Source organism: Mauremys mutica, chromosome 7, assembly GCF_020497125.1.
Source record: "Mauremys mutica isolate MM-2020 ecotype Southern chromosome 7, ASM2049712v1, whole genome shotgun sequence".
NCBI classification, from domain to species: Eukaryota; Metazoa; Chordata; order Testudines; family Geoemydidae; genus Mauremys; species Mauremys mutica.
Genome location: NC_059078.1, coordinates 92643482 through 92659191, shown reverse-complemented (window position 1 = coordinate 92659191; position 15710 = coordinate 92643482). Strand labels below are relative to the sequence as shown.

Sequence of the window (15710 nt, the reverse complement as noted above, 5' to 3'; positions counted from 1 at the left end):
TTGCTGGCTGCCTGAGCTCCCCGCTGAGACTAAAGCCTGCTCCCTGCTCTGCCACACCCCAAAGGGCTAAAGCTTAGTGACTCGGCATATCTGCGGGCTGCCTGTGCTAAGAGACTTAGGCTACAGTCTGCTACCAGCCCAGCCCTATATGAGGGCTAGGGCACTAGACTGTTACTTGCTGTCAGCCCTATTGCGGGGCTGTGAGCTAGAAACTATGCCAGGCACTGCTCCGCACATGGGCTGGGACAAGTGACCCAGACTGTTGTTGTGTGTTTGCCTCTATCAGATGGGCCCAGAGCTCTAGACTGCTTACAGCTCAGTCCCACTGGTGTGACCCAAGGCGGAGGACTAAACCCCAAGACAACAAGGCAGAGTGGCCTCCCTCCCCACTGGAGAGCGAGGGAGCACCACAGGCATCATAGCAGGAGTTTACTACAAGTGTTTGAAGACCCAGCAGATGAGCACAGACAGGAGGTGCTCTTTCAGATGACTCCTATCTTTGCAGGCTTACTGTGACCTTTCCCTGCAGATCTATACCCTCCCCATCTTCCTGCCGTCCTCGGAATCCATCACCCATGAGGGGACAATTCCTAGGAAATTATATTAGGAGATCATCATATAGTTCTGTTCTGAGTATCTCCATGGAAGTGGGTGATCTAGCCACTCTGCCTCTGAAAATGGCTTCAAAGTACTAATGTTGAAAGCACCTACATAATTAATATTTAATATAATATTCAAGTTCCATGTCTGAGATTGTGAACTGGAAGCTATTATTAACAGTAACTCTTAGCTTTATATTCTGAGAGCGGGAAAAGCATTCATTTATTTTCCCAAGTTTTCAAATTCTCAGATGCATAAATCAAATTACTGAACCCCAGGGGTTTGTCTATCATGTTAATTTTGCAATGGATCTTTTATTTTAGTTTCTAACTTAAGATGCATGATGAAATTATGTCTAGTTTAGTCTTGCTCTAGAAAATTATAGGCAATATGTAAATGAGAATTAACTGACTTAAGCTAGAAGAGTTCCTTCATTAGTTCACATGGCTGAAACCACACAAGAAATAATACAGAAAATCTATTGTGCTTCAACCCGATTCCCCCATTTTGTTTGTCATTTATGTCTGTCTGTTTAATGAGGTATGTGCCAGCTTTTTTCAGAAAAAAAGTCACATTATAGTATTAGTTGACTAAAATACATTAATGTATAACATTTAGTTATTAATGCCAATATCTTTTCAGAGAATTTCTGTGATCAGTTAGGCCATACACCGTCCACAATCAGTTTTGGAAGTCTCTGCAAAACACTGATTTACAGTATCTTAAAGACCATCTGATGCCTCAAGAAAAATATTGCAACACTATATAGAAACAATTGTTATAGAATATTTATTTTCTTTACTTCTTTCTTCATTTTTATTCCTTGGAAATTTGCATGAAAACAAAATTTTCTAACTGCGAAAGTGTTAATGCGTTTCTATTGCTTATTCTCCACCTGATGTTTTAGGTCTTAAAGCCTAGTTGGTGTGTACTGGCATATGTCCATTGACTTCAATCCTTGTAAAGTGACATAGCTCTGTTGGAGATGTGGAAACGGACAAAAATTTTCCATCAAAGCTATTTCTGGAGAAGAATACTTTTTGGAAATATTTAATCACTTTGAATAATATGGGTGAAATTGACTCCAGTCATAGCTAACTAAATGCAATTAATACATTAAAGAGACCCTGGGTGTAGGGGGGTCTTTGCCTTTCTATGCAGCATGGGTCATGGGTCACTTCCAAGTTTAAACTAGTGTAAATGGTGAATTCTCTGTAACTTGAAGCCTTTAAATCATGTTTTGAGGACTTCAGTAACTCAGCCAGAGGTTAGGGGTCTATTACAAGAGTGGGTGGGTAAGATTCTGTGGCCTGCAATGTGCAGGAGGTCAGATCAGATGATCATGATGGTCCTTCTGATCTTAAAGTCTAGCAATCTATGATTAGTATTATGAATATTTATGCTATGATAAAAAATTAATCAATTCCATTAAGTTAATTAAACTAACAATTGGGATTCTTAGGAAAATACATTTTCAGCACATCAAACATACAACTCCCATGGATACCAAAATCATAGAAGCATAAAGCTCTATCTCCACTGACATTTGAAACTACATTAATAGTTTGTCACAAGACTCATGAATATGTCCAAACTTGAATTTAGTTGTGTTTTAACAACAGTTTCATTAACATTTGTTAAATAACACAATTGAAATGTCTACTGTAGGAAGAGCACAAATTTTAGTCCCTAGTAGTCCACAGTTAAATATGAGAGATGCGATGGGTGAGGTAACATCTTTTATTGGACCAACTTCTGTTGGTGACATGGACAAGCTTTTAAGCTTACACAGAACCCTTCTTCAGGTCTAGGAAGTGTACTCAGTGTCACAGTTAAATACAAGGTGGAACAGATTGTTTAGCATAAGTAGTTAATGTATTTCAAGGAACCATTCAAGGTGAAGTGGCCCGTTAAACATGACTGGCAACAAACATTTATGTGGTCTCTGCATTAGAATTTATGGTCATGTGAGTTAACATGCATTAATTAACGTGTTAAAACATGACTAAAATTTCAATTGTTCACATACTTCATTTGTTAATATAGAGGTGCTAATAGAGTTTGAAATGTTAATGTAGACAAGGATTCAGCAATGAATTATTAGTCTTGCCGTAAACACTGCGTATGATGGGAGGTGCTCAGATAGTACAGTGATGGGTGCCATTATAAAAAAAAACAAAAAACACTTGGATGAATGAATAGCTAGAACTTCAGGTTCTCAAGCCTCCAACTCTCCTATTCCTCTCTGGTCTGTCTAAAATTCTACAAGCCAAACTATATCTACTTCCCTACACACTGACCTTGTCTCCCCATATTTTCAGTCTCCACACTGGCTTCCCCCCTCTTCTCTCACTTAATCTTCAAGTTTCTCTTTATCTTAAAGACTTGGCCTCTAATTCAGCTTCACTCTTTATGATCCCTGCCTTTTCTTTGCTCATTCCCAATTTTATGCCTTCTTTCTTCCTGAAAATACTGTGAATTATAAACTAAATTCCAAACTTGGTACATTTGCTGTTCAAGTTCAGTTTTAATTCTGGAAAAACAAATTCTGTACTGTTACATTTCCCCCCCTTTAAAAGCAATACAAAACAAAATTAATAAAATACTGTTCTAATGGTCACAAACAAGACAAGGCTGCATTTGAATAGAACATTTTACATAGCATAGGCTTCTGCTTAGTCAGAACAACATGCTTTTAAAATTAGATTATCCTTGAAGAGCAATCATTTTAATTAATAGTGATAAAAAAATTAAAAAGTTTAAACCTTTAAATCCAAAAATATTCTAAGGGGTTTGTGAAACCCTAACTTCTGCCAAGTTCTTCTGACCCAAGTACACAGATAACCTTAGCTGTAATGGCATATAGTTCAAGTATATAAATGTTTCAGACCATATTCAACCCTGGTGTAAGCAGATGCAACTCCCATGTAAGGCACAGCGGTTGAATTTAGCACTTCATACCTACATTTATAGAAGAGAAGACTAATGTAAGCAAGTTTTTGCTGCACTGCAAGTTGCAACCCCTTCCAATAGAGCTGAATTTGGCCTGAAGGATTAATCTCTCTGAGACATATAGGACCTGAATGACCACTGTGTTACCCAGTCAGTGGAGTCAGACTGACACAAAAATGGATCAGCTCAGTGCTGAATCAGGCCTGTGGTATTCAGAGATGGGGAATATATTAAATAATTTCCTGAGCATTTGTTTGAATAAAAACCCACTTTCTGTGTTCATTTTATGCAAATATAGATGCAAATAAATTCACTGGAAGGAATGTTCATGACAATAGCAAATTTTAAGCAAGTATTACAGAATAGTAACCAAAGTCAGTTTTGAACTCAGAAAAGTACTTTAATTGGAAACCTGGAAACATTCAGACAGCTAAGAAACATACATGATACCATGTAACCTGTAAATCATTGTATAAACCTCTATGCAGGCAGAATCAAAATGAACCACCACAGTTGAAATTTCAAATATTGACTACTCACAATGAAGTACTAATGAAAAAAACTACTGATCAAGATTATCTGCAAATAATTTCAAATAGTGACTTAACAGTTTTTTTTAAAAAATCATTAACTACTTGTGGATAATTCAAATTCATTCACTAAATTACTTGCTATATTATAAATAAGTGAATAAATAAAAACAAACTGTTTGGCTGTATATAGTGTACTTTATATAAATGATAATTTACCTTATTTCAAAGGCTTCACTCACATTTTAAGTGTTTAAAAATGGACATTTCTAAGCCTCTATAAAAACTTTAAACACACACATGAGGATGGTTTAGTAAAAAGAAAGAGAAACATACCTCTTCTACATCATTGTCCAAAGCTATGATTTGTAGTGGAGAAGTCAAATTCTGGTTGTCAGAGATGGTTGTGCCCACTGGGGAGGACTCCAGAATAAACCCCTCGTACAGAGATTCTGTGAAGTAAGGCTTCTGATTGTTCTCATCCAGGACTTCGATATGTAAATTGGCAAAGGCAGGAAGTGGATGACCATTGTCTTGCTCTGCCTAAAAAGACACACATCTGATTGGCTATGGACTTTTTTTATATAATTTATTAATCTCTTTATAGAGTATATAATTGACTCAAGTACAACTATGAATAGTCAATAATTACTACAGCTTTACTTTCAAGAGTAACAATTCTTTCACACAGATAGCTAATATTTAGTATTTCTCTGCTTATTTTGAAACATCACATCCGAGAAAAGACATATATATATACTAACCAAAGAATTAACTAACAAAGCAGATACTGTAGATTTAATCATGTCACCCGCTGATTTTAATAACTAGAGAGAAACTCAAGACATACAGTATTAGTAAAAATCATTGTTTAATATATCAGTGGTTATGAAAAATCTCTTGCAGTGAAGATGAGAGAAGCCACAAATCTCTGCATAAATATATTCACTGGACAATATAATTACCACCTAGAGTCTAGGTGTGGGCAAACTTTTTGGCCCGAGCGCCACATCTGGGTATGGAAATTGTATGGCGGGCCATGAACACTCATGAAATTGGGGGTTGCAAGGCAGGAGGGCTTTGGCGGGGGGTGCAGGCTCTGGGGTGGGGCTGGGGATGAAAGAGGGTGCTCCAGGCTGGTACTGAGGGGTTCAGAGGGCAGAGGGGGATCCAGGCTGGAGCACATGATTGGGGCATGGGAGGGGATCAGGGGGCAGGCTCCGGGCAGTGCTTACCTCAAGCAGCTCCCAGAAACAGCGGCATGTCCTCCCTCCGACTCCTACGCAGAGGCGTGATCAGAGGGCAATGGGAGCTGTGGAGGCGGCACTTGGGGTGGGGGCAGCGTGTGAAGTCCCCTGGCTGTCCCTACACGTAGGAGCCGGGGAGGGGGAGATATGCCACTGCTTCCGGGAGCCATGTGGAGTGGGGCAAGACCCTAATCCTGCTCCCCAGCTGGAGCACCACTAGCCAGAACCCATAATTCCTAGTCAGGTGAAATCCTCTTTTGGGACAGCAGAAGACATTAGGAAGCAAAGCTCCTATTGTTTAGATGACTATGGGAAAAGACTTCGAATACTTGACAGAAACCCCCCTTTTAAAAGAAAGTCAGGAATGTACTAAGCTGTAACTAGATATGCCTTGTATTTTATCTTGACTGTGCCAAATTTGCACACATTATTGCTTTTCAGATCCAGTATCTTACATATGTGGCCCAGAGGTTAAAACTTACTGCAAAGCAGTTTTACACAATACTGTTTTGATTGACACAGATTTGTGTATAATTTAGAATCCTTTGGAATAGTAAAATGAAAAAAAACATTTAAAATATGAAGGGAGAAAAAACCTATTTTCTACTGATCCCTACACTATATATTTATGCATTACTAGGAATGGACTTAATGCTTGTAATAAATGAGGAATTATAATATAAACCCTCTCTACCTTTCAAGAGATTTAGCTGAAAGGGGGAAGGGAACTTGACTAAAATTTCCCTATATGGTATAGGATACCTTTTACAGTTCTTATGTTAGAAAAGAATAAAATACATTTTTCCCTGTCTCACACACCATATAACCTCACTGAATTTGGTTTAGCATGATTAAAGTGAGGGAAGTACCGTATTTTCCGCACTATAAGGCGCACCTAAGAGCCTTAAATTTTCTCAAAAATTGGCCGTGCGTCTTATAATCCGGTGCGCCTTATGTGTGCACTGAGTTCCAAAATCTGTAAAAATTTTGTTGTGCGACTTTGGTAAGCGCTTTGCTTGATTGACTGTCGGACCATTTTTCGCTGACACAGGGACGTAATACGTAAACTACGTACGCTGGCAGCGATAAACCAATCAGAGAACATTACGTAATACGTACAGTACGTACGTTTACCTTCTCCACTCCTCCGGTAGGTATACTACCGGTATGCTGCAAAACAACATTTGTTTGTCTAAGGACCCCTGAAAATGGCACCAGTGAAGAGACATGCTTACGAGGCACAATTCAAACTACAGGCTATCAGTTACGCGGTTGTAAATGGGAATATAGCAGCTGCGAAAGAATTCAACATCAATGACTTTGATGGATTTGTGGGAGAAGATTGATTAAAAAATAATGTGAGTGTATTGTTAAATAGTAGAATAAAGTTCAACTAAACTCACTGTTTTGCTTCCATTACCTTTTTACTACACTATGAACACCGTTACCTTTTTTTGTAGACCGTATGTTTTAGCATGCGCCTTATAATACGGTGCGCCTTATGTATGGGTTAAGTACAGAAATAGATCCCGTAATTGAGACTGCGCCTTATAATCCAGTGCGCCTTATAGTGCGGAAAATACGGGTATTTTAATCTCCACTTTCTTGCCTTTCAGGATTTTACCAAATATAGATAACTGTGTATTGCATGCATGGAAAATATGTGACATTTTGTGTTAGGACTCAGAGTAAGCTCAGAAATGAGATGAAACACCAACACTTATGTCTCCCTTGAGGAAGAGGAGTATTTTTCCCTCCTCCCAATTTCTCCCCTGATATCCGTGAGATGTCTCACAGAAGTATGAGTTTAAATCATAAATACACCAGTAATTACTTCCTTACGAGCACTGCAAAACTCCCTTACATTAACATATGCTGCTTAAGCAGAAGGAGTGTTGAGAATCTGAAGAGAAGTCCTGTATTTAAAGAGAAATCTTCCAATAAAAATTTCAAACTGAATGCAACCAGGAGGGGACTAAGGAAAAGAGACACAAAAGGAGCTTAATTTAGCCTTTTGGCTTCTGGTTATATTCCAGGAACAGCATGAGTACTTGCTGTTTTCCTTCTCTAAGATTTTACTCATGAAAAGTCAACAAAGGAGTCTGAGGAGCCTTGTTTGATGATAGTTACTTTTTAATCTAAATAATCAAATGGAATTAAAAGTGAACATATAAGTAAAACACTAGCTACAGAAGTTCACTGACATATTAATATGTATTATTTGTAATATACTTAGTGGAATTATTTTCTCATAGTTATATTATTTAAACAAATACCACTCTCAAAGTATTATTTATATATTCTATCATTATAAGTTGGACATTCAATTTACATACAGAATTAGAACTACAAATTACAAGTATTTACATATACATTCAGACACAAATATATACTTGCATGCTTAGACAAACCAAATATTTTGAAACTTTATGAATGTGATATTATTTCAATAATTAGCAAAACACAGCTTTTAAGAAGTAATTTCTTCAAATAGGTTTTTTAATCAATTCATTTCAACCCACTTAGCACCTCTTTTTGTAGGCACTCTGTGTATATCTCAGTGCTTAAGTTAAAGAGGCAGTAATGTTTGCAGAAATAGAATTTTTAAGTGATATGCTTGAGCACTCATGGAAACTAAATACAGACTCCTCATAGAGCACTGTTTGTGACCAATTCAAAGACTTTAAAATGCTTGGAAAAAGCCTTGAATAATTTTAATAAAAATACATCCAAAGAAATCATGATGCTACTGGTTATTCCATAAGCAGAAAAAAAAAGAGAATAAATTAGTCATTATGAATAATTCACTCAGCTCTAAATGTATGCTAGATGACCAAAAAACAGGTTTTGTACAATTGTTGCCTGGGTGAATCTGGCCTTTATCTCCAACATTTGCCTCAGGAAACTGAATCAGAGATAAAGATGTAATATCATAAGATTATGAGAAGTTTCCAGATTTATGGTTTAAAACAATTCTGACTCATGACTCAGTTTTAGCTGAGTTTGGGCCTTTTTTTACCATGAACATATGGATTGTTTCTTTTCACACAGATTTTGTGAAATATATTTGCTTGTGAACAAAGGTATTCATTTATGAAAATAATTATTTTTATTCACTATTACTAAGTTATTCTCGTGTTTAAAAAAATTCAGTTATCTAAACAAGAAACAGAAATACTATGTAACTTAGATATCCAATCACACAAAGAATAATAAAAAATCAAAATGCTCTGCAGATAGATCCAAAGGCTGTAATTCGTTTGAATAAAATGATTTGACAAAGAATTACAGATAAAAAAAAATCAGGAAAATTATGGTTAGTTTGTAGATTTTATTTGAATATGAGTAAAAGGATAAATTCACAGGATCAATTATTTATCTGGAACAGTCTGACCAGCATTAGTTTACACTGTTAGTCTACAATGCTATACTAAATTTCTTGGGAGGTATCCAGGTAGCTTCTCATGTTTCATTCTTTCATTTTAAAAGATGCAGTTACATACAACATACATTTGTTTCAGACACTCGGTTCTCCTAGTAAAAGGAAAGCTGAAAACAAGTTAATTATCTTCATGCCTCCTTTAAAAAAAAACAACAACAAAACTCTGACTCCTTTGTTTCCGGATCCAAAGTGTTTCTGCTTGCTTTCTTTTCTCTTTGGGTACCTGCATTTACTGTGTTTTTAAAGCATTTGTTCATGCTTTATTTGATTACACCATAGGGGGGCAATCAGGGAAGCCTCTCCTGCCAGAAACTATGTGCATCACAACCCAATCACAGTGGAGATGCAATCCACTTCCAGGTTGTAGCCCGCTCTCTAGCTGAGAACCAGGGGGTTATAATAGACTCTTGCAAACTATACTTTCCAAGGATAAAGTTCAGCATTCTGTTTACAGGACCTGTTCTCACAAGCAAGTGAATCCTATGAATAATTCCTATTACATTAATACCAGAGCGAATTTTCTTTTTATTGATTGTAGATGAGATTATTATATTTGAAAGTATAAATATTTTATTATCTAGTTTCTTTACTGGCTACACTCTGAAACATTTAGAATGGACAACTTTGTATTTTTTTCCAAATACAAAAATCACTGCTATTTGGGATCTTATGGGTCACAGTTTATTTTATATTATTTGTTTCATTTAAATACAACATAAAATAATTACTATCCTGGGCTCTAATCAAACTTGTCATTGATTAAAAAATATGATTCTAGGCTTGGATGACTGCAGAATAATTGGACTTTGCCTTAGGACGTTGTACCTCGTGTTACTAACAGTCAGTGATCCTTCCAGGCAATTATGGATTGACTCTAATGGATCTCAAATGGAGTCCACTGTTCCTCAATGAAAGCAAAGTAGACTGTAATTATGGTGACTAGAGGGTTTAAAGTGAAGAAAAATTAAGGTATAACTCAGGCTTTCATCAGGGCTATACGGACATGGAAAATCATCTATGGGGGAAAAAAACTCAAACCAAAAACCTAATGAAGCCTTCTTCTCCAATACAGCTACTTAGTTATAAAGACATTTTGACTTTTCGTATGCTGTTTTACTAATCACTCATAACAGAGCAGCCAGATCCTTTACACTATCTGGAAAGGACTGATTACAGTGTAAGTAAGTATCAGAATAATCCTGAGACAAAATAAAATAAGAATTGTTAAATAATGCTCAAATCAAATATGTTTAATCCTATTTATCATGTAAACTGCTGTAGAATGGTGCAATGATTGTATATATTAAATGCAGTTTGCAGTATTTGTATATTTATAGCAATCAATCCATACCTTAGATCAGTGGTTCTCAATCAGAGGTCTGGGGGCCCCTGGAAGGCTGCAAGCAAGTTTCAGGGTGTCTACCAAGCAGGACAAATGTCAGACTTGCTGGGGTTCAGGACAGAAAGCCAAAGCCCTACCACATGGGAATGAAGCCCGAGGTGAGGCCCTGAGCGCCACCGCTCGGAAATGAAGCAGAAGCCTGATCAACTTAGCTCCGCAGTGCCCCCTGTGGCATGGGGCCCTGCCAATTGTCCTGCTTGCTACCCCCTAACGCCACCTCTGGCTTTTATATACAGAAAAGCCGTTGTTGTGGCACAGGTGGGCCATAAATTTAAACCAGAATCTGAAAAGGTACAACTGACTACATTGCTAAACTTGAAAAAAACGTTCTGTACATAACCAGTATTAAAATATGAATATCTGATGAAAGCATTAGAAGAAGGATTCTGTTGTGTATTTGGTTGTCATGGGTTTTGTTACTATGGCAACTGAGTTAGACTATTAAGGGATAGCTCAGCCGGTTTCAACCGGCTGAGTGAGCTCTCTGTGTCTGTAAATAAAATGGAGGTTTTGGTTAGCTGTCTGCTCTCTGGCCTCAAGTGATTGCTTCCTACACCGGCTGCCCCTAGGACATAACACTGGCGACGAGGGTGGGATCCTGGTGCTGCTCCAGTAACAGAAGGAAGTAGAAGTCAAGGTAAAGACCAAACAAAGAAAAAAAGCTGCTTGTTTGCACTGACTGTGAAAGTGAAACTAAAAATCATGGCTACTTTGACCAGGCCCCTGGAGCCTTTTGATGAGAATACAGAGCAGTGGCATGTGTATACTGAGCGTTTTGAGCTTTTTGGTATTGCAAATGACATTACAGAAGCGAAGAAGGTGCCAATATTCTTAACTGTTGTAGGGGCTAAAACCTACTCTCTGCTACGCAGCTTACTACACCCTGTTAAGCCTGAGACTAAATCTTACAGTGACATTGTGGAAATCCTGGGGTCTCATTTCTCCCCAAAACCACTGGTAATTGTTGAAAGATATAGGTTCCACAAAAGAGACCAAAAGGAAGATGAAACAGTTGTACAATTTGTAGCCATTTTAAAAAAGCTAGCAGAACACTGTGAATTTAAAGAGATGTTAAATGATGCCCTGCGTGACAGGTTAGTGTGTGGCCTCTGCAGTGAAGCTATACGGAAGCGCCTACTGACAGAGGCTCAGCTTACATTACAGAAGGCTGTTGATATTGCTGTCTCCATGGAACTGGCTACAAGGGAGGCACAATACATCGGTGCATCCCCTAGGGTGCAAAAAGTGTCACAAGAACTGACCCACAAAATGGTGTAGAGTCAAGAATGTTACCGCTGTGGTAAGCTGGGTCACCAGGCATCAGAATGCTGGTGTAAGGACCTGGTGTGTCGACACTGTGGCAAAAAGGGACACATTGAGTATGCCTGTAAACAAAAGAAAAAGAGGCCTGTGGTCTGGCCGACAAAAAGAGGAACCTTGCATACCCTAGAGCAGACCCAGGATGATCAAGGTGACACCTCCTCACAAGAGGAAGTGCCACTGCATGTTTTGTCTTTGGCAGCGGGCTCACATGAATACTGGGTAACCCCTTTATTGGAGGGCAAACCTATACGCATGGAACTAGACACCGGTGCAGCTGTCTCGCTGGTTCCTGAGACTGTGTATAAGGAAAAGCTACAGCATCTTCCGGTTAAGGCAACAAAAACTGTTCTGAAGACGTATACAGGTGAAGCTGTGCCCATGTTGGGCACTATTGATGTTAAGGTGGAGCTCAATGGACAGGCGGCTAAATTGCCACTGTTTGTGGTGAGAGGTGACTACCCAGCCTTAATGGGTAGGTCTTGGCTTGGGAAGATTCAGCTGAACTGGGCAGAAGTGCACCGGATGACTAAAGAAGAAACCAGTCTAACCCCTATACTAAGGAAACATGCTGCTGTTTTTGGAGATGATTTGGGAAGTATGAAGGGAATCACTGTGACATTGAACATTAAACCTGGCAGTCCACCAAAATATCTGAAAGCCCGAACTGTGCCATATGCCATCAGGCCAAAAGTTGAAGCAGACCTGGAGCGCCTGGTCACCAATGGAGTCCTAATACCAGTTACCCATAGCTCATGGGCCACTCCTATCGTTCCAATAGTGAAGAAAGATGGCTCTCTCCGGATTTGCGGTGATTTTAAAGTCACTGTCAACCCAGTGTTGTGTGCAGAGCAATACCCGCTTCCCCGCATCGATGACCTCTTCGCAGGCCTGGCTGTGGGACAAAAGTTCAGTAAGATTGATCTGAGTCAAGCATATTTACAGATGCACGTCGATGAAAAGTCCCAAGAGCTGTTGACTATTGTGACTCATAAGGGGCTTTATCGATACTGTCGCCTACCCTTCGGAATCACATCGGCTCCCGCCCTGTTCCAGAGGGCTATGGACCAGATCTTGTGTGGCTTGTCAGGAGTTCAGTGCTATCTGGATGATATCCTGGTCACTGGAAGAAATGAAGAGGATCACTTAAAGAATTTAGAGGCTACCCTACAAAGACTGGAAGAGTATGGCCTACGAGTTCGCAAAGACAAGTGTGAATTCTTCAAGCCCTCTGTTGAATATTTGGGACACATCATCGATTCTGCAGGTCTTCATAAGGCCCCTGCAAAAGTTAAAGCTATTGTGGAGGCTCCCCCACCTCGAAATATAAGCCAGCTGCGCTCGTTTCTAGGACTCCTGAACTATTATGGAAAGTTCATCTCACAGTTAGCCACACTGCTAAAACCACTTCATGAGCTCCTTGGGCAGAACAAGGCCTGGAAGTGGACTGAAGCCTGTGATGTTGCATTTAACAAAGCTAAGGATGCATTGTTAAATTCTGAAGTTCTAACGCACTTTGATCCATCCTTACCCCTGCAATTGGCCTGCGATGCTTCCCCTTATGGAGTGGGAGCGGTCGTGTCACACATTATGCCTTCGGGAGAAGAAAAACCTATTGCTTTTGCTTCACGCACTCTAAGCAAAGCAGAAACTAACTACGCCCAAATCGAACGTGAGGCATTAGGAATTGTTTTTGGAATTAGGAAGTTTCATCAGTACCTGTTTGGGCGAAAGTTTACTCTTCTTACAGACCATCGACCTCTGACATCAATTTTTGGACCCTACACAGGCATTCCCCCATTAGCTGCTAGTCATATGCAACGTTGGGCATTGATACTTTCTGCACACACATATGAAATCAAATATCGGAAATCCACTCTGCACGGCAATGCAGATGGCCTCTCAAGGTTGCCTTTACCGGTCAAACATCAAGATAGTGCCCAAAAGGAAATCTTCTACTTTGAACAGGTAGAGAATACACCCATCACTGCTACTCAGATAAAGAAGGCAACCCGCGTTGACCCAGTATTATCCCAAGTTATGGACCTGGTGATGCATGGAAAATCTCGACAAACCTCTCCGGTCTCACCTACCTTGTTCCCTACATGTCCAGGCGGACGGAGTTATCGGTCCAATCTGGTTGTTTGTTGTGGAGGAGGCGTGTCATTATTCCACCACCCCTGAGATCACAGATGTTAGAACAGCTACATTCCGGTCACTGTGGAATAGTGCGCATGAAGGAAATTGCATGAAGCTATTTTTGGTGGCCTAGATTGGACAGTGCTATTGAAGAGAAGGCAAAAGCTTGTATGTCATGTCAGAGTGTAAGAAATGCACCCCAGTGGGCACCCCTACACCCATGGGACTGGCCTGAAAACCCGTGGCAACGTATTCACGTTGACTTTGCTGGCCCCCTTGAAGGAAGCATGTTCTTGGTGGCAGTAGATGCCCATTCTAAATGGCCAGAAGTCTCTATAATGCAGTCCACTACTGCAGAGAGTACTATCCAAAAACTACGAGGACTCTTTAGTCGTTTTGGTCTGCCAGAACAACTTGTGAGCGACAACGGACCGCAGTTCGTCTCTCAGGAGTTTCAAAATTTTATGAAGGCAAATGGGATACACCACATCACGTCAGCACCATATCATCCTTCCACCAACAGATTAGCTGAAAGATTTGTGCAGACAATGAAAAACGCTTTGAAATCAGCAAAGGGACAACACTCCATTCAAAAGCGTCTGGATACCTTCTTACTTTCCTATAGAAACACACCTCATGCTACAACCCAGGCTTCCCCAGCCTTTCTAATGATGGGACGACAGCTGCGCACTTGCTTTGATCTGCTGAAACCTTCTGAACCCAGACAAACTGTGCAACATCAGCAGCAATATCAAGTCATCAGACGGGCACCCAGAGCAAAAGACCGAACCTTTAGCCCAGGGCAGCCAGTTTTGGCTCGGAATTATACTTCCAGAGCTAAATGGGTCCCGGCCACAGTCATCACTCAAACAGGACCTGTTTCCTATACAGTCCGGACTGCAGAGAATCTTACCTGGCGGCGACATGTAGATCAGCTGTTGCCAGGTCATGCCAGTCTTCAGGACCCATCTGCAGTTGAGGGGTCTGACTTCACCCCTCCTGGTGAGACACCGAATCATGAGTCACCTGTTCCTGACTGTTCTCCTCCATTACTGCCGGCAGCTGAGATACCCCTTTGCCCAGCACGAGCTGATACCACTTCCTCACCTATTCGTGCTGCGGACCCTGAGCCCCTAGTACTTTCGGGTGCAACAACACCAGAAGTTCGCCGTAATCCACCTAGAGACAGAAGGCCTCCTCATTGGCTGGATCTTTAGTTAGGGCGAACCCACGGTTATGGGGCAAAATAATCCCCAGGGTTTAGCCGGGAATGGAGGCAGTCTACCCTCCTTCTCTAGTATAGAGTGTGTTTTATTTAGGGGATGTTCTTATTAGGGGGGGAGGAATATGTTGTGTATTTGGTTGTCATGGGTTTTGTTACTATGGCAACTGAGTTAGACTATTAAGGGATAGCTCAGCCGGTTTCAACCGGCTGAGTGAGCTCTCTGTTTCTGTAAATAAAATGGAGGTTTTGGTTAGCTGTCTGCTCTCTGGCCTCAAGTGATTGCTTCCTACACCGGCTGCCCCTAGGACATAACAGATTCAATCAGACCTCACTGAGCCTGATGCATTACATGTTGTGCGAGAAAGAGCTAACTGCTGGTCTACACTGAAAAGTTACATCAGCATAGCTATGACTCTCAGAGGTTTGAGAAATCCACAGTTTTGAGAGACTTAGGGCTTGTCTTCACTACGGGGGAGATTGATGCTGCTGCAATTGATGTAGTGGGTGAAGATTTAGCAGGTCTAGTGAACACCCTCTAAATCGACGGCAGAGTGCTCTCCGGTTGACTTCAGTACTCCTGCTCCCCGAGAAGAGTAAGGTAAGTGAATTGGAGAGTGTCTCTCATCGACACAGTGCAGTGAAGATACCAGGATAAGTCGACCTAAGCTACGTCGACTCCAGCTATGTGTATGTGTATGAGTAGTGTAACTTAGGTTGATTTACCCCGGTAGTGAAGACAAGCCCTCAGTTAAGCTGACTTAACCCCTGGTCTAGACAGCATTAGATCAACAGAAGAATTTTTCTGTCAACCTCGCTACTGCCTCTCAGGGAGGCAGGGGTGAAAGTAACTGAG

The 15710-nt window shown here is 40.3% G+C and overlaps 1 protein-coding gene across 16 annotated transcripts in view; it reads right to left on the bottom strand.

Moving 5' to 3' along the window:
* The window catches only part of PCDH15 (protocadherin related 15), a 771473-nt gene that overhangs the window by 348403 nt on the left and 407360 nt on the right, over positions 1–15710 (bottom strand). For all 16 annotated transcript variants that reach the window (XM_045024749.1, XM_045024750.1, XM_045024752.1 and 13 more), the window contains one exon: positions 4419–4625. In XM_045024749.1, coding sequence (XP_044880684.1) covers positions 4419–4625 — 207 coding nt within the window. The remainder of the gene's footprint in view (positions 1–4418; positions 4626–15710) is intronic.